The sequence below is a fragment of the Rhinoraja longicauda genome, chromosome 3 (genome assembly GCF_053455715.1).
Source record: "Rhinoraja longicauda isolate Sanriku21f chromosome 3, sRhiLon1.1, whole genome shotgun sequence".
Lineage (NCBI taxonomy): Eukaryota > Metazoa > Chordata > Chondrichthyes > Rajiformes > Arhynchobatidae > Rhinoraja > Rhinoraja longicauda.
The window spans coordinates 45,489,255-45,507,508 of NC_135955.1; the positions used below are offsets into that span (position 1 = coordinate 45,489,255).

At 41.7% G+C, this 18,254-nt stretch overlaps 1 protein-coding gene across 2 annotated transcripts in view; it reads left to right on the plus strand.

Moving 5' to 3' along the window:
- LOC144591967 (spermatogenesis-associated protein 6-like) overlaps positions 1–18,254 on the plus strand; it is a 55,243-nt gene that overhangs the window by 21,236 nt on the left and 15,753 nt on the right. For both annotated transcript variants that reach the window (XM_078396060.1, XM_078396061.1), the window contains exons 9-13: positions 79–187; positions 1,539–1,570; positions 5,639–5,796; positions 8,367–8,466; positions 8,851–8,919. In XM_078396060.1, the coding sequence (XP_078252186.1) occupies positions 79–187; positions 1,539–1,570; positions 5,639–5,796; positions 8,367–8,466; positions 8,851–8,913 (462 nt within the window). In that variant the 3' untranslated portion in view covers positions 8,914–8,919. The remainder of the gene's footprint in view (positions 1–78; positions 188–1,538; positions 1,571–5,638; positions 5,797–8,366; positions 8,467–8,850; positions 8,920–18,254) is intronic.

Genomic DNA, 18,254 nt, shown 5'->3' on the forward strand with positions numbered 1-18,254 from the left:
GTGAGAGTTCAGCTGAGGATAGTATGAGTAACATTTTAGACAACATTATAATAGCAAAACATCTTTTGTTTGTATTAGTGTGACAGAAGGGAGTCAGAGAAGTATACTTCTTCACTATCAAGCTTACCATTTGATAAAAGCCCAAAAAGCAGACCAAGAACTGCAAGTCCGGCTAGATGCAGTCAAGGTAAGATTTTATTGATGTGCATTTCAGTCATTGCCTTTGCAATGGAATTTCCTGGCCAGAGCATAGCCCTCTTAATTACCCAAAAATATGCATTGTCTGCATTTGTGATGTCGATGGTTAATATCTTTCACTTACATAATGCACTAGGACAACTGCTACTCTGTTTAATTCACTCCATACTTGTTTTCCACTGCCTATGTCCACTGCATCCAGTCCTGGTGCCTTGTTTGATTACAAAATTCATAGCCCGTATTTTATTCATTGCATGGTTGCTTATTTCAATCTCAGGAAAAAAATGTTTATTTCCTCACATTTCTTAGCCCTCATGCCACGGAAATATTTCAAGACCATATTCACTTCAATGCCCTCAGAGTGTTTGGATTGTATTTAACTGATAAAGCCTACTCTCCAGTAGTTCCTTAATAAATATCCAAAAAGTTCTCAGAATAAATAACATTAATCTTTAGGCTTGGAAAAAAAGTGGGGCAATGGAAATCCTTCAAAAATTCATAGTGCCAAACAACCGGTCGATATGATGTAAAGAATTAGTGAAATTAGCATAGCCTGTTGAATATGCTGGGCATAGCCTGCATTTTGCAATGTAAATCTCAGTAACTAACCTACAAACTCCCCCACCCCATTTCTTTCCCAACCATCCCCCCCCCTCCCTTCTCTGTGCCACAACTGGATTCCCATCCATTTCTCCCTCTGCTCCCATCCTCTTTCACCTATATTCCCTCCTCTGGCTTCACAATTCATACCTCATCTATTCTATCTCTTACTTTTTGTCTGTTCATCTCTAGCAGTTGTCCAACCATCTGCCAATCAAAAACCCTCTCTGCCTTTTTCCACCCATCTGTTACCAGGCTTTGTCCTGCCCCCACTTCGCTTCCTGCTTTCTCCAACCTCATCCCTGACCTGAAATGTCACATTTTAATGTTCTCCAGAGATGCTGCCTGACCTGCTGAGTTACCTCAGCACATTGTGTCTTTTTTTTGTAAATCTCCTTAGTTTAACAAGAGCAGAGCTCAAAGTCAGCTAATAATGACCAGACTTCATATTGGCAGGTTAATAACGGCATTAATAATTTGTATTTCACACCAATGAAATTAGGAAGCATTAATGCGTAAAATAGCTAGACAGGAATTATTTCCCAGAAAGTATGTTGGACTTTTAACAATGCAAAAGAGAATGGCTTATTTGACATTTTATCAAATAGAAATCAGAAAACTGGAAAGGTTCTGGATATACTGCCAAAACTCAGTATTTTTTCAGGCACAGTTCAGTGACCCATTAGGAATGTATATTATCTTGTGTGTGCGTCTCATTTTTATTTAATTCTTTTATCTAGATGTTTGCTTACCTAAATATAGTGCAGACAAGGTAAGAACAGTTTAAGCTTGTTAGAATTTCCGGTAACTAATTTCTATAACTCAATGTATTTTCTAGTAATGCATTATCAGTAATGACCACAGTGTGTCAGAGTATGGAAAGGCTCAATGCCAACATGCGTGCAGCTGAAATTTATGACAAAGAACCTTTCAAAGTGTGTGGTTATCTTAGTAGGTGTTAACCTACGATCTTATATCTGGGTTTCTTGCAAAGAGATTTATATGGGAGCTACATTATTGTGAGAGGCTGATGGGTAAGGCAGATGAATTCAGGGTGTAGGTAGGTACGTGCGATTGGGATATTTTGGCCATTACGGAAACCTGACTAAAAGAGACTCGGGACTGGCAGCTCAATGTTACAGGGTACAGATGCGACAGGAGAGATAGAGATGGGGGTAAAAGAGGAGGGTCTGTTGCTTTATTGATTAAAGAGGATGTCACGGCATTGGTCAGAGATGACATTACTGATAGTTCATCCAGTGAGGTGAGATGGGTGGAGCTGAGAAATAAGAAAGGGATGATCACCTTGTTCAGAGTGTATGACAGGCCCCCAAATAGTCAATGGGAATTAGAAGAGCAAATATGCCAGGAGATTGCAGGACTAGCTGCAGGACTAATAAGGTTGTAATAGATGAGGATTTTAACATCCCCAATATTGACTGGGGCTGTCATAGTGCAAAATGTTTAGACAGGTAGGAATTTGTCAAATGTCTTCAGAAACGTTTGCTCAGGCAATATATAGTGGGCCCTACACAAGAAAACACAATGCTTGGTATAGTCTTAGGAAATTGGGAGGAGTACGTGGATGAAGTGTTTTTGGATGAGCCGTTTGGCCACTGTTCTATTAGGTTTAAGATAGTTATGGATAAAGACTAGGCGGGCCCATGAGTTAAAATTCGGCAGGTCCAACTTTGAAGGTATTGGACAATAACTCGCTCAAGTTGATTGGGGCATGTTGTTTGCAGGAATAGGAATGTTCAGAAAGTGGGATTTTTTTAAAGTGTGCAGATTAGAGTTCAGGGCATGCATGTTCCTGAAGGGCAAGGCAGGTCAGTTTCAAGAAGCTTGGAAGGTGAGAAATTGAGCCTCGGTCAAGAATAAGAAGGAGGCAGGGGACAGGGAAAGGTAGCTGGGATCAAGTGTGTAATTGGAGGAGTTTCAGGAAGTGACAAACACGCTAAAGAAGGACATTAGAAGGGTAAAAAGGGGGCAGGAGATGGTTCTAGCCGATAATATTAAAGATAATACCAAGAGATTTTATGTACATTAAAGGAAAAAGGGTAACTATAGAGAGAATAGGGCCCATCAGGAATCAAAGCGGCCAGCTCCGTGTGAAGCCACAGGAGATGGGTAGGGTCCTCAATGAGTATTTATCCTCTGTTTTTACCAAGGTGTAAGACATGAGCACCAGGGAACTTGGGGCAGCCAAAGAAAATGTCTTGAGGGCAGTCAGAATTACGGTCGTGGAGGTGCTGATGGTCCTAATGCATATGAAGGTTGACATATCTCCTGGGCCTGATCAGATATATCCGTGGACAGTGTGGGAAGCTAGAGAGGACATTGCAGGAGCCCTGGTTGAGATTTACAAGTCATCATTAAATACAGGCGAAGTACCAGAAGACTGGAAGGTTGCAAGTGTTGTGCCACTATTTAAGAAGGGTGCAAGGAAAAGCCTAGAAACTATAGGCTGGTGAGTGTAACATCTGTGGTTGGACATTTACTAGAGAATATTCTGAAAGATAAGATATACATGCATTTAGATAGATAGGGGCTGATTAGGGATAGTCAGCACAGTTTGGTATGTGGGAGATTTTTGAAAATATAACCAAAAAGGTTGATGAGGGCAGAGCTGTAGACATTGTCAAATGTCTTGCTGAAAACGATATATAGACAAAGTTCCACATGGTAGGCTGCTCCGGAAGGTTAGTTTGCATGGGATCCAAGGAGATCTTGCTGATTGAATAGACAATTGGCATCATGGAAGGAAGCAGAGGGTGATGGTGGAAGGTTGTTTTTTGGATTGGAGGTCTGGGATTTGTGGTGTGGCTCAGGGTTTGATGCTCGGTCCATTGCTGTTTGACATCTATATCAATGAGATGGATGAGAACGTACAAGGCATGATTAGTAAGTCTGCAGATGAGACCAATGTGGGTGGCTTTGTAGATAGCAAAGATGGTTAGCAGAAATTATTTTAATTGGTTGGGCAGTTGGGCTGAGGAATCGTTAATGGAGTTTAATACCGAGAAGTGTGAGGCATTACATTTTGGGAAGACAAACCAGTGTAGGACCTATACAGTGAATGACATGGCTCAGTGGAGTGTTGCAGAGCAGAGGGATCTAGAACTGCAGGTACATAGCTCCTTGAAAGTGGCATAGGGTAGGGTAGTAAAGAAAGCTTTTGGTACATTGGCCTTCATTAGAGTAATGAGTATAGAACTTAGGGTTATGTCACAGTTGGGGGTTATGTCACAGTTGTGCAAGACATTGTTGAGGCCACATTTGGAATATTATGTTAAGTTTTGCTCACCCTGTTATAGGAAAAATAGTGTTAAGCTGGAAAAAACATGAAGGCAGATTATTATCTGAATGGTATCAGATCAGGAAATGGGGAGGTGCAACGAGACCTGGGTGTGCTTGGACATCAGACACTGAAATAATCATGCAGGTACAGCAGGCAGTGAAGAAAGCTAATGGCATGTTGGCCTTCATTGCGAGAGGATTTGAGTTTAGGAGCAAGGAGGTCCGACTGCAGTTGTTGTACAGGGCCCTGGTGAGATCATGCCTGGAGTATTGTGTGCAATTTTGGGGAAGGGCATTATTGTTATTGAGGGAGTGCAGAGTAGGTTCACCAGGTTAATTCCCAAGATGGCGGGACTGGCATCTGATAAAAGAATGGGTCGACTGGGCTTGTATTCACTGGAATTTAGAAGGATGAGAGGAGATCTCATAGAAACATATAAAATTCTTATAAGATTGGACAGGCTAGATGCAGGAAAATGTTCCCGATGTTGGGGAAGTCCAGAACCAGGGGTCACAGTTTAAGAATAAGGGGTAGGCCATTTAGGACTGAGATGAGGAAAACCCTCTTCACCCAGAGAGTTGTGAATCTGTGGAATTCTCTGCCACAGAAGGCAGTAGAGGCCAATTCATTGGATGTTTTCAAGAGAGAGTTAGATTTAGCTCTGAGAGCTAAAGGAATCAAGGGATATGGGGAAAAAGCAGAAACGGGGTACTGATTTTAGATGATCAGCCATGATCATATTGAATGGCGGTGCTGGCTCGAAGGGCTGAATGGCCTACTCCTGCACCTATTTTTCTATGTTTCTATGAAAGGGTGCTGAGAAGATTATGAGGATTGCCAGGTCCTGAGCTATAGGATGTGGTTCAGCAGGCTAGGACTTTATTCCTTGGAGTGCAGGAGGATGAGAGGTGATTTTTTTTAGAGATTTATAAAATCATGAGAGGAATAGATAGGGTAAATGCACTGATTTTTTTTACCCAAAGTGGGATAATCAAGAACCAGAGGACATACATTTAACATGAAGGGGTAAGTTTCAATCGGAACCTGAGAGGCAACTTTTTTTACACAAAGGGTAGTAGGTATATGGACCAAGCTGCCAGAGGAGGTAGTGGAGGCAGGTAGTATCACGCGTTTAAAAAAACATTGGGACAGGTACATGCATAGAATAGGTTTTGATTTGGACCAAACACGGGCAGTTGGGATTAGTGTAAATGGGGCATATTGGTTGGCATGTGCATGTTGGGCCGAAGGGCCTGTTTCCACACTGTATGACTCTGTCATTCTATAAATTCTGGGCATCACCAAAGGAATGATGTCTTTAGTCATATCATAGATGTACGGCAGATTGGTTTCATGGTTCCACACAGAATGCACGAGACGTAATTAGTAAAATAAATCTGCAAAGTTTAAACTAGTGTTTTATTTTTCCCTGAATGCATTAGAATATCCAAAATGTTAGAAGAAACCTTTTTTGGCAATGTTGAATTTAATTTTTCATTAATAAAATAAATAATGCTTGTATCTTTCTGAATCCTAAAGAGTTCAAGTTTCAGAGAACCTATTAGTTGGGAAGAACTGTCTAAAGATACAGAGGATCTTATTAGTTATCCACTGAATTCAACTTTAAGAGATAATCCAAATGATCAATCCTCACCCTCTATCTGTTCACAAAGAAAAGCACCCAGTAATATCAACAGGTAATTATTGTAGTTATAACTATGATTATTTTTGCAGAGAATAATAATTCCATTAATCAAAAATGTAAAACATAATATTCTTGTAAAAAAGCATAAAATGCTCAACAGGTCAGATAGCATCAATGGAAACAGATACCTCCATGGACCAACGTCAGCTACTTCCGAACTTGCTGAATGTCTTTGGCATTTTCTGTTTTCATTTCACATTTTCAGCATCTACAGCTTTATTGCTTTTCAATATCTGAACACAAATAACCTATGACTTCCTTATCTTTGCATCAACTAATATTTCATTTTATAGAGGAGAAGAAAGAATATCAATGCACAATATGCATAAAGTAATAGGCAACAGTGAAGGAATTAGGAATGGTGACCTAATATTTCAATTAGTAATTGTTTTTTTAATTATGTAAAAGCAAAGTAGCTAAATTCATTTTTGGGTTGTTTCCAGAGAATCAGACCTGGTCATGAAATTGCTGTAATTCATGATGGAATAGTAAGCAGGTACACAAAAAGGTTAGATTTGGAGAACAGAGATTGTGCAGGAGCATGAGAAGGTGGTGGAGGCAGATACAATTACAACTTTTAAAAAGCACTTGGACAGGTACTTGGATAGGAAAGGTGTAGAGGGATAAGGAGCTAATGCAGGCAAATAGAATTAGATTAGAGAAGCATTACATTGGCATGCATGAGATGGGATGAAAAAGGGCCCGTTTCAGTGCCATATGATTCTAATTAATTTGTCTGGATGGGGTGTGGAAATAAAGGGAGGCAATGTTATGAAAGTATTCGGAGTGAGAACTTTGGGAACAATTAAAGGTCAAGAGAAGGAGCAACTATAATTGAGTGTACATAGTTCATACAAGAGAGGGGATCTCGGTTAAAGGCAGAGTAATCCGCCTGAATGTAGAATAATTTTGTAATGATAAAAGAGGGTAGATTGAAGACGATCACAAAAAACAAAATAAAGATTACATATAATCTAAAGGATTCTATTGCATGTTTTCATCTAAGGTTAGGCAGGAAATCATATCAATCCACTTCCTCTCCCCAATCCTAACTCCATCCCCCTAATCTTCTTCCTTATGTTTTTCCATCCATCACCCACCAGCTTTTATCTCTAAACTCACCTCCTACTGGCTTCTCGGCCCAAGCTCCCACATCTCACCTAGATCCATCATTTACCAGCTCTGCCTCACTCCTCCACCTCATCCCCCTCCACTCTCAGTTCTGGTACAGGACCTTAACCCAAAACTAACATTTCTTTGCCTCCACAGATATAGCTTGATCTACTAAGTTCCCCCAGCAGCTTGCTTTTTGCTGAGTCCCCAGTATATTTCCTATCCATATTACCATAGATTTTGTCTCTTGGGTAGTAGACTCTGGCTTGCAACACCAGCAATATTGATGGGGAAGAAAGTGACAGATATTTCGAGGAAGCCTTCCTCTTTTTTTGAAAATAGGGTTTCTCTCTTCACGTCCAACACCAAGACTGAGATCTACAGAATGAAAGTGGAATATCCCAGTGGCTGATCTTCCAATTTCCCCATGCATTTGCCCCATTTTCCCATGCTGGTCCAAAAGCTTTGTTTCTGTCTGAAGTAAAGGTATACTTGTTTACAGTGTTACTGACTGCCTTTTCAGGTACATTAAGATCTGCCCAATTCTCTGGTGCCACCTAAACCAACATGAAACAGTAAATAGTTTATCTGACCAATTATTTTCGTGATCCAGCAGCAATAATATAGTCTCTTAGGCCACACAATCAGGCACATTCAACAACAGTTCACCTCCCGAATGCCTGTTTCTCAAATCACACTACATTTCTAACTCAGAAACTTTTCCATATACCTGAAAGTGCAGTTACATCCTTAATTCAATCTTTCATCAGTAAGAGTTTCAACAGAGTTTAATACCAACAGAGTTTAAACACAAGTCAGTCTATAAACTCATTTCTTGCATAAAATCAAATATATCATCAATGCAACTAAGCTCGCAATAGATCACCTACTTTTCTTGCTGTTTCGTTTTAGTTTGCTCGTGAAGCAATTTCTGCTTGAAATAATGGTAGTGGCAAGATCAAATACCTAAAAAGTTACACTACCAGTTTCAATAAGTTACTTTGAATTGATGATGAATAAAAGAGACTGTGTCAAATATGCTTGAAGTTTATATCATCAGTTACTTTTATATTCTTCAAAAAAAGGAATGTAGGGAGCTGGCATGATGTCTTTAATCTTACAGTGTGAGTGATTTTTAGACGCCTAAAATACAGTATCTCCCAGCAAAAATAGTTACAATCAGTTTTCCTGTGTATATGATACACCTGTGATAGCACTGTAATTACTAATTTGCAGCTTTATTTCAGACTCTGTTCTCATTAGGCAGGATTCTTCTCTGGGAACAGGATAAGTTTACTAGGGAATTATTACTGAATAAATCTTTGCCAAGGAAAATATATGTTGTGTTCTCAAGATATTTCCCTTAATTTATTAATTGCAAAGAAGACCAGTGATGGTGTGCTTCTCTCAGTTTTTTGTTCTGATTTTTCTTGTTTATTTGTTAAATAGGCGTTATTTTGATCCAGTGAGTCACCCTGCATGGGATAGAATCCATGAAAGAGTACAAAATCTGTTGGCTAGTATTGATGCACAGGAAAAGGCCTCAGCGGTAAGTATCTGTGGTTAGCTATGAAAGTTACAAACCTGAATTTAAATATATATTCACATCAAAAGATAACAATTATGTTCAGTAACATATATATCAAAGAATATCAAATATGGATTTATGATAAAATGTAGATTAAAGGGGAACAATTAATTATTAATTAATGAATTAATAGCCCTGGTATTTCTTAATTAATTGTCAAATTAATTGTATATTTTATTAGAAAACTATTTAAAGTAGAAATATTGCAAGATGCAGGAAGGGATTTTGCAACAGTAACATTAGAAAGTAATTGTTTTATTATAATATTAATTATGAGGAATCTGTCAGAAGCAAGATTTTTCAAGTATTAAGTGTTAATGCTTTTTAAATTGATCTGACCCTTAGAAGAATGTTAATTTCATTTGCTCGTCACAAGACCCGAGAGAGAAAAGCAGCAAATGCTATTAAAGACAGGTATGCTACTAATCATGTTTTTGATCCAACGTGTGATTTAATTGTAAAGGCATAAGTAAAGTAAATAGTGAGTAAAACTGGCAACTATAGTATCCTTGCTCAGAGTACTAAAGCATTAGAGTTCTCTGACTGTAACTGTTTTCACATATTGCCCAGCCAGAAAGACGACATTGCAATATTTTTAAAATGCCATCAAAATACCTGAATTATTTACTGTAAAGTGCTTAAACGGGCAGGTTATAACAATTCTAAAAACCAGAATAAGATAATTACGAAATTGCAAATAATGACCACAGGAAAACAGTCAATAGGTTATGCTCGGGAACCATTTGAGAGTCTTAGTTATGGAGAAAATCATTGCCAGAAGGTGGCGATGTTCATCACAAAACAAAAGGATGTTGCAAGAATCTTTCCAATAAGACATAGTGAAATAAAGATGCCAACAGATTTTTGTGTTGAAATGCAAGAACAAAAATTATTACAGAGAAAAATAATCCAGTATAATCAATAGAACTTGAATGAATTTGATAGGGAAAAGATGATCCACACTGCTAAATTATATTCCCGGACAGAGAGTCAAAATCTACCCCACATCAATTACTTCTAGACTTAACGCTGGAACTGACTGTTGTCACTACAGGCCCTCCCCGACTTGTGTTATAGGCGACTTCCGTAAACACGCATTTACGTAAACAACTCACAATTGGTGGTCCCATTTCCTGTACGATCTGTGTTAATGCAATGGGAGGATGGCGAGGGCTTTGTATCCGTTTCATAGACATAAAAGCGAAGACCGGGCTCGCTGTTTTTCCAGTTTCAGTCACTGTCTGTGCAACACTGGGAAGGCAAGGGAGAACGAGGAAGGTGGTGGATAGCAACTTCCAGCCGAGCCTCTGACATCTACGAGGTGCACTAGCACAAGTTGCCACACCATTTGGTTGACGCAGCTGTTGTTGTGGCTCATAGAAACATAGAAAATAGGTGCAGGAGTAGGCCATTCGGCTCTTCGAGCCTGCACCGCCATTCAATATGATCATGGCTGATCACTCAGCTCAGTAGCCTGTACCTGCCTTCTCTCCATACCCCCTGATCCCTTTAGCAAAAAGGGCCACATCTAACTCCCTCTTAAATATAGCCAATGAACTGGCCTCAACTACCTTCTGTGGCAGAGAATTCCACAGACTCACCACTCTCTGTGTGAAGAAATGTTTTCTCATCTCGGTCCTAAAAGACTTCCCCCTTATCCTTAAGCTGTGACCCCTGGTTCTGGACTCCCCCAACATCGGGAACAATCTTCCCGCATCTAGCCTCTCCAACCCCTTAAGAATTTTATATGTTTCTATAAGATCCCCCCTCAGTCTTCTAAATTCCAGCGAGTACAAGCCCAGTCTATCTAGTCTTTCCTCATATATAAGTCCCGCCATCCCAGGGATCAATCTGGTGAACCTTCTCTGTACTCCCTCTAAGGCAAGAACGTCTTTCCTCAGGTTAGGAGACCAAAACTGCACACAATACTCCAGGTGCGGTCTCACCAAGGCCCTGTACAACTGCAGCAGAACCTCCCTGCTCCTAAACTCAAATCCTCTTGCTATGAATGCCAACATACCATTCGCTTTCTTCACTGCCTGCTGCACCTGCATGCTTGCTTTCAATGACTGGTGCACCATGACACCCAGGTCACGTTGCATCTGCCCTTCTCCCAATCGGTCACCATTCAGGTAATACTCTGCTTTCCTGTTCTTGCCACCAAAGTGGATAACCTCACATTTATCCACATTATATTGCATCTGCCATGCATTTGCCCACTCGCCTAATTTATCCAAGTCACTCTGCAGCCTCCTAGCATCCTCCTCGCAGCTAACACTGCCACCCAGCTTCGTGTCATCCGCAAACTTAGAGATGTTGCATTCAATTCCCTCGTCCAAATCATTAATATACACTGTAAATAACTGGGGTCCCAGCACTGAGCCTTGCGGTACCCCACTAGTCACTGCCTGCCATTCCGAAAAGGACCCGTTTATTCCTACTCTTTGCTTCCTGTCCGCCAACCAATTTTCTATCCACCTCAACACTGAACCCACAATACCGTGTGCTTTAAGTTTGTACACCAATCTCCTATGTGGGACCTTGTCGAAGGCCTTCTGAAAGTCCAGATATAACACATCGACTGGTTCTCCCTTATCCACTCTACTAGTTACATCCTCGAAAAATTCTATAAGATTCGTCAGACATGATTTGCCTTTGGTAAATCCATGCTGACTTTGTCCGATGATTTCACCACTTTCCAAATGTAATGCTATCACATCTTTAATAACTGACTCTAGCATTTTCCCCACTACCGATGTTAGGCTAACTGGTCTATAATTCCCTGTTTTCTCTCTCCCTCCCTTTTTAAAAAGTGGGATTACATTAGCTACCCGCCAGTCCTCAGGAACTACTCCAGAATCTAAAGAGTTTTGAAAAATTATCACTAATGCATCCACTATTTCTGAGGCTACTTCCTTAAGCACTCTGGGATGCAGCCTATCTGGCCCTGGGGATTTATCTGCCTTTAATCCATTTAATTTACCTAACACCACTTCCCGACTAACCTGGATTTCCCTCAGTTCCTCCATCTCTTTAGACCCCCGGTCCCCCGCTATTTCCGGCAGACGGTTTATGTCTTCCTTAGTGAAGACAGAACCAAAGTATTTGTTCAATTGGTCTGCCATCTCCTTGTTCCCTATGATCAATTCACCTGTTTCTGACTGCAAGGGACCTACATTTGCCTTAACTAATCTTTTTCTCTTGACATATCTATAAAAGCTTTTGCAGTCTGTTTTTATGTTCCTTGCCAGTTTTCCCTCATAATCTATTTTCCCTTTCCTAATTAAGCCCTTTGTCCTCCTCTGCTGGACTCTGAATTTCTCCCAGTCCCATGGTATGCTACTTTTTCTGGCTAATCTGTATGCTTCATCTTTTGTTTTAATACTATCCTTGATTTCCCTTGTTAGCCACGGATGCACTACCTTTCCTGGTTTGTTCTTTTGCCAAACTGGGATGAACACTTGTTGTAGTTCATCCATGCGACCTTTAAATGCCTTCCATTGCATGTCCACCGTCAACCCTTTCAGCATCAATCGCCAGTCTATCTTGGACAATTCACGCATCATACCCTCAAAGTTACCTTTCTTTAAGTTCAGAACACTTGTTTCTGTATCGACTTTGTCACTCTCCATCCTAATGAAGAACTCTACCATATTATGATCACTCTTGCCCAAGGGGCCTCGCACAACAAGACTGCTAACTAACCCTTCCTCATTACTCAATACCCAGTCTAGAATGGCCTGTTCTCTCGTTGGTTCCTCGACATGTTGGTTTAGAAAACCATCTCTCAAACATTCCAAGAAATCCTCTTCCTCAGCACCCCTGCCAGTTTGGTTCACCCAATCTATATGTAGATTGAAGTCACCCATTATAACTGCTGCGCCTTTAGTGCATGCATTTCTAATTTCCTGCTTGATGCCATCCCCAACCACCCTACTGCTGTTAGGTGGCCTGTACACAACTCCCACTAGCGTTTTCTGCCCCTTAGTGTTTCGTAGCTCTACCCATATCGATTCCACTTCCTCCAAGCTAATGTCCTTCCTTTCCACTGCTTTAATCTCCTCTCTAACCAGTAACGCTACCCCCACCTCCTTTTCCTTTCTGTCTATCCCGCCTGAATATAGAATATCCCTGGATGTTGAGCTCCCAGCCTTGGTCACCCTGGAGCCATGTCTCCGTAATCCCAACTATATCATAATCATTAATAACTATCTCCACATTTAATTCATCCACCTTATTACGTATACTCCTTGCATTGAGACACAAAACCTTCAGGCTTGTTTTTACAACTCTCTTACCCCTTGTACGATTATGTTGAAAAGTGGCCCTTTTTGATTTTTGCCCTGGATTTGTCTGCCTGCCACTTTTACTTTTCACCTTGCTACCTGTTGCTTCTACCCTCATTTTACACCCCTCTGTCTCTCTGCTCCAGCTCCCATCCCCCTGCCACATTAGTTTAAATCCTCCCCGACAGCACTAGCAAACACTCCCCCTAGGACATTGGTTCCATTCCAGCTCAGGTGCAGACCGTCCTGTTTGGTACTGGTCCCACCTCTCCCAGAACTGGTTCCAATGTCCTAAAAATTTGAATCCCTCCCCCTTGCACCATTTTTCAAGCCACGTATTCATATGAAATATCCTCCTATTCCTACTCTGACTAGCACGTGGCACTGGTAGTAATCCAGAGATTATTACCTTTGAGGTCCTACTTTTTAGTTTATCTCCTCATATTGTAGCCGAAAGTGCTTTCTTCAGTATGCGCTGGATCACCATGGAGCTCCCTCCCCTCTCACCAGCTACCGCTTCTTCCTGTTGGCCATCGCTTTGTTCACTTCTTAATTCCCCCTCCACCACTGCCTCCTCCTCCCGAGTAACCAACATGTTCCAAGGTGGAATGAAGCGATGGTTGCCAGGGAGAAGTGGTAGCTGGTGAGAAGGGAGAGAGCCCCATGGTGATAGAGCACGTCCTGTCAATGGTAGCAGCCTGAAGAAAGCACTAACGGCCAGGGGCTACAATGTGAGCCGCAACAACAACCACTTCAACCAGGTAGTGCAGCAGCAGGTGAAGAAGGGCTCAGTGATGCAGACGAATGGCATTGCTGCTTAGTTTTAAGGTGAAACGACACAAAATGCTTGTGTTACTCAGCAGTCTGAATCAGTCTGAAGGAGGGTCCCGACCTGTATGTCACCTATCCATGTTCTCCAGACAACAGGTCCACTGACGATGCCATCGCCCCAGCCCTACACTCATCCCAAGAATACCTGGTTAAGAGAGACACCTACGTTAAACTCCTATTCATAGACTACAGCTCTGCCTTTAATACCATTATACCATCCAAGCTTATCACCAAACTCATGGGACTTGGTGTCAACACTCATCTCTGCAACTGGATCCTCGACTTCCTGACCAACAGACCCCAATCCGTGAGGAAAGGGAACAAATCATCCTCTACAATAATCCTCAACACGGGTGCGTTAGTTCTTAGTCACCTTCTTTACTCCTTTTACACCCATGACTGTGCACCCAGGCACAAATCTAAGTCGATTTTCAAATTCGCAAACAACACCACCATTGTGGGCTGGATATCAAATAATGATGAGACGGTGTATAGGAAGGAAATTGGGAACCTCGTGTCCTGGTGTCGAGACAACAGCCTTTCTCTCGATGTCAGCAAGACAAAGGAGATAGTGATCAACTTCAGGAAGCAAAGTGGTACAAATAGGTGAAGTCAATATAGACAACATTCAGCACCCTACCGTCAACAGTTCTGTTGGTCATTCTCAAAAAACTCAATCAAATTTGTGACATGACATCACAAGGGATTTGTAGCATGGCATCTCCCATGAACCTAATCTGTACTGACTATCCCTAATCAGTCACTGCCTTCCTGAATGCAAATAAACCCTGTCTCTTCACAGTACTTCAGTAAATGGGACAATAAACTAAACTCAAACCCTCAGAATCTCTTCCAATAATGTTCCCACCACTGATCGTAAGGCCTACCAGCTTGTAGTTCCTTGGCTTGTCCTTGCAACCTTTCTTAAATAAAGACACAGCATTGGCCATCCTCCAGTCTTCCGACACCTCACCTGTGGCTAACAAAGATACCAGAAATCTCGACCAGGTCCCTAGCAATCTCTTCCCTCACTTCCCACAAGGACCCAGGGTAACCTGGTCTGGCCCTGTGGGTTTTCCACCTTTATCTGCTTCAAGACTGCCTCTTACATTATGTCAATATGCCTCAGGATGTCACTGTTCTCTTCTCAGAAGTTTCTACGTGGTAAATATAGACGAGAAATATTCATTTAAGACCTGAAATCTGTGGAATTCTTTACCACACAAGGCTGTGGAGGTTGTCAGTGGATATTTTTAAAGCAGAGATTCTTGATTAGTACAGGTGACAGAGGTTATGGGGAAAAGATAGGAAAATGGGGTTAGGAGGGAGAGATAGATCAGCCATGATTGAATTGTGGAGTAGACTTGATGGGCCAAATGGCCTAATTACTACTACTATCCCTGATGACCTTGCTCATTCTTCATGGCTCCACAGACAGATTCCCACAATGATCTGTAAATGGATGTAATCTCTTCTTAGTTACTCTTTTGTTCTTAATATACTTGAGGATTTTTTTTAGAATATTTCTTTACCTTATCTGTCAGGGGTATCGCATGTTTCCTTTTATCTCTCCAAATTTCCTTCTTAAATGTATTCTTATATCCCTTAAAGTCTTCAAGAGTTTTGCTTGATTCCATCTGTCTGTGCCTGACATAGTACTCCTTTTTCCTGATCAGAGCCACAATATCCTTTATCAACCAGGGTTCCGTAATCCTGCCAGTCTTGTCCTTCACCTAACATGAACATGCTGGCCCTGAACATTTTCCATCTCACTTTTAAAAGCTCCTCCTTTGCCAGATGTCCTTTTCCCTGCTAACAGTCTCTTCCCAAATGTTTGCAAGTTTCTGCTTCTGCCATCAAAATTAACCTTGCCCCTTTTGGGACTTTAACTTGTCGATCAGTTAATCCTATCTTTTTCCATGTGCAAAACACAAAATGTTCAGCAAGCCAGACAGTATCTGTGGAGGGAATGGGTAGGTGATGTTTTGAGTCAGAATCTATCTTTACAATAATTGTAATGGTTGGGGAGTGGGGAGGGAGGTGGGGAGGGAGATAGTGGGTGGGACAAAGCCTGGTAACTGAAACTTTCCCCCTTCTTTCCTGTGCCATACCCACCCCCACCCTGGTGTGCACCCATTTCTCCCACTATCCTGCCCCTTAGCCCCAAACCCTTCCACCTTTATCCCTCTCCCTGGCTTTACATTTCACTCCTCTTCTTCTTTATGTGACTCCCTTTTGACCCCTTTCATCTCTAACCTCTGTTACTTACTCCACCCATCTTCCAATCAAATCTCCCTCACTAGTATCCATCTGTCACTTGCCAGGCTTTGTTCTGCCCCACCTCTCTTTTCCAGCTCTCCCCTCCCTACTATAGGCAAGCTTTGGATACAACCCAAAATGTCACTTATCCATTCCCTCCACAGAAGCTGCCTGACCCACTTTCCTTCAGCACTTTGTGTTTTGCTTAAGCTTCCAACATTGCAGTTCCTTTCTCTCCATCTTTTTCCTGTAACTGTCCAGAAACAAATAATTATGATCACTGGGCCCAAAGTACTGCCACACAATTTATATGGTATTTTCTGGTAATAAATGAATAAATATATCATTTTTGTCACAATTCCACTTCTTGCCATCTATTTCAGTCAAACCTTCACACTGAAGTAAAAGCAAAAAATGCTGGAAATAATCTAAGCCAGTTTGAGGTTAGAAACCATTTATCAGAAATGGGAAAGAAAAAAAGCAAGTTAGTTTTCAGCAATGGAAATAGTGCGGGGTTGGTTGGTAGAATAAATGGAATATTTCTGATATGGTGGGACCAAATGAGTGAATATTGCAGTTACATTAGCAGTAACTAACTCTGGCTCTTCACACTGTCCTGACTCACCTGGAGAGACAGGGCACGTACGTGAAGATGCTATTCATTGACTATAGCTTTGCCTTCAACACGGTCATCCCCACCAAGCTCATCACCAAACTCCACCAGCTAGGCCTCAGCTCGTCGTTATGCGACTGGATCCAGGACTTCCTGCTGGAGCGACCGCAGGCAGTGAGAATGGGCCCGCACCTGTCCTCCACTATCACCCTGAGTACCGGCACACCATAGGGCTGTGTTCTGAGCCCCATGCTCTACTCTCTCTTCACACACGACTGTGTTCCTGCATTCGACACCAACACCATTGTCAAGTTTGCAGACAACACAACGGCGATGAAACAAAATACAGAGCGGAGGTGCAGAACCTGGTGGACTGGTGCTCTGATAACAACCTGTCCCTAAATACCACCAAGACCAAGGAGCTGATAATCAACTTCCGTGGGTCACACAACGGGGAATACGCCCCGATCTTTATCAACGGGGACAGTGTGGAGAGAGTGTCCAGCTTCAAGTTTCTGGGCACTCACATTTCGGAGGACCTAACATGGTCCAATAACACTGCTGCGCTGGTCAAGAAGGCACAGCAACGACTGTTTTACCTAAGAACACTGAAGAAGTCTGGTCTACCCCAACAGCTGCTGACAACATTCTACCGCTGCATCATAGAGAGCATCCTAACACATGGCATCCCTGTGTGGTACCTCAGCTGCATGGAGGCAGAGAGGAAAGCTCTTCAGCGGATAGTCCATAGAGCTCAGAGGACCATCGGAACACAGCTACCAGCCTTGGAGGGCATCTACAACACACAATGCCTCAGAAAAGCCACCAGCATCCACAAAGACTCTTCACACCCCTGCAACAGTCTGTTCGAACTTCTACCATCGGGCAGACGATACAAGGCCTTCTACGCCCGCACCTCCAGACTCAGGAACAGCTTCATCCCCAGGGCCATAGCTGCAATGAACCGGTCCTGCTGAGCCGGATGGTCACATCGCACAGTGATCCGGCACAGATCTACTTGCACTTTATTCTGTTTTAAAACTGTTCTAATTTGTTTCATTGGGTTGTTTAAAGTAATACTGACTAGCTAATTAAATTATTGCAATGTTTGGGAGGCGCATTCCCAATCTCGTTGTACCCCTGTACAATGACAATAAAGATATATTGTATTGTATTGTAGTTTGAAGTACTTTTCATGCTACTTCCTGCATTGTGTTAATAGCAAGGCTATGGAAAAGACTGCAGGCCAGACTATGTTTGCAGAAAAAGAAAAACTGAGAATTCAATATTGTGTCTGGTAGACTGCAACGTGCCTGCATGGAAGATGTGATATTGTTCCTCAAATTTGCATTGAGTCTTGTAACAGTGTATAGATCATTCAGATAAGGAATAGGATAGAGAATTAAAGTGAAAGATAATTGGAAGCTCAAGAACCTGCTAAATGTTTCCAGTATTTTTTTGTTTTTATTTCAGATTTGCAGCACCTGCAGTTTTTTTTTTAAATTTCCACTTTTCACACTGGTTCCTTCTGTCAAACTATTTGAGGCCCGATGGGATAGAGTTCTGTGCACATGTTTGTATTCATTCCCTCTGAGAAATCCAAGTAACTCTGGAAGACCATGTGGAGCAAAAATAATTCTGAAATAGTCACAAGCTGTAGATATGCATTGAAATGACACTAATTAGTTTGAATGTGTACCTACATGATTATGCTTACATTACATTAGTATGCTCTTTCTTGTGGTGGAACAACAACCCTG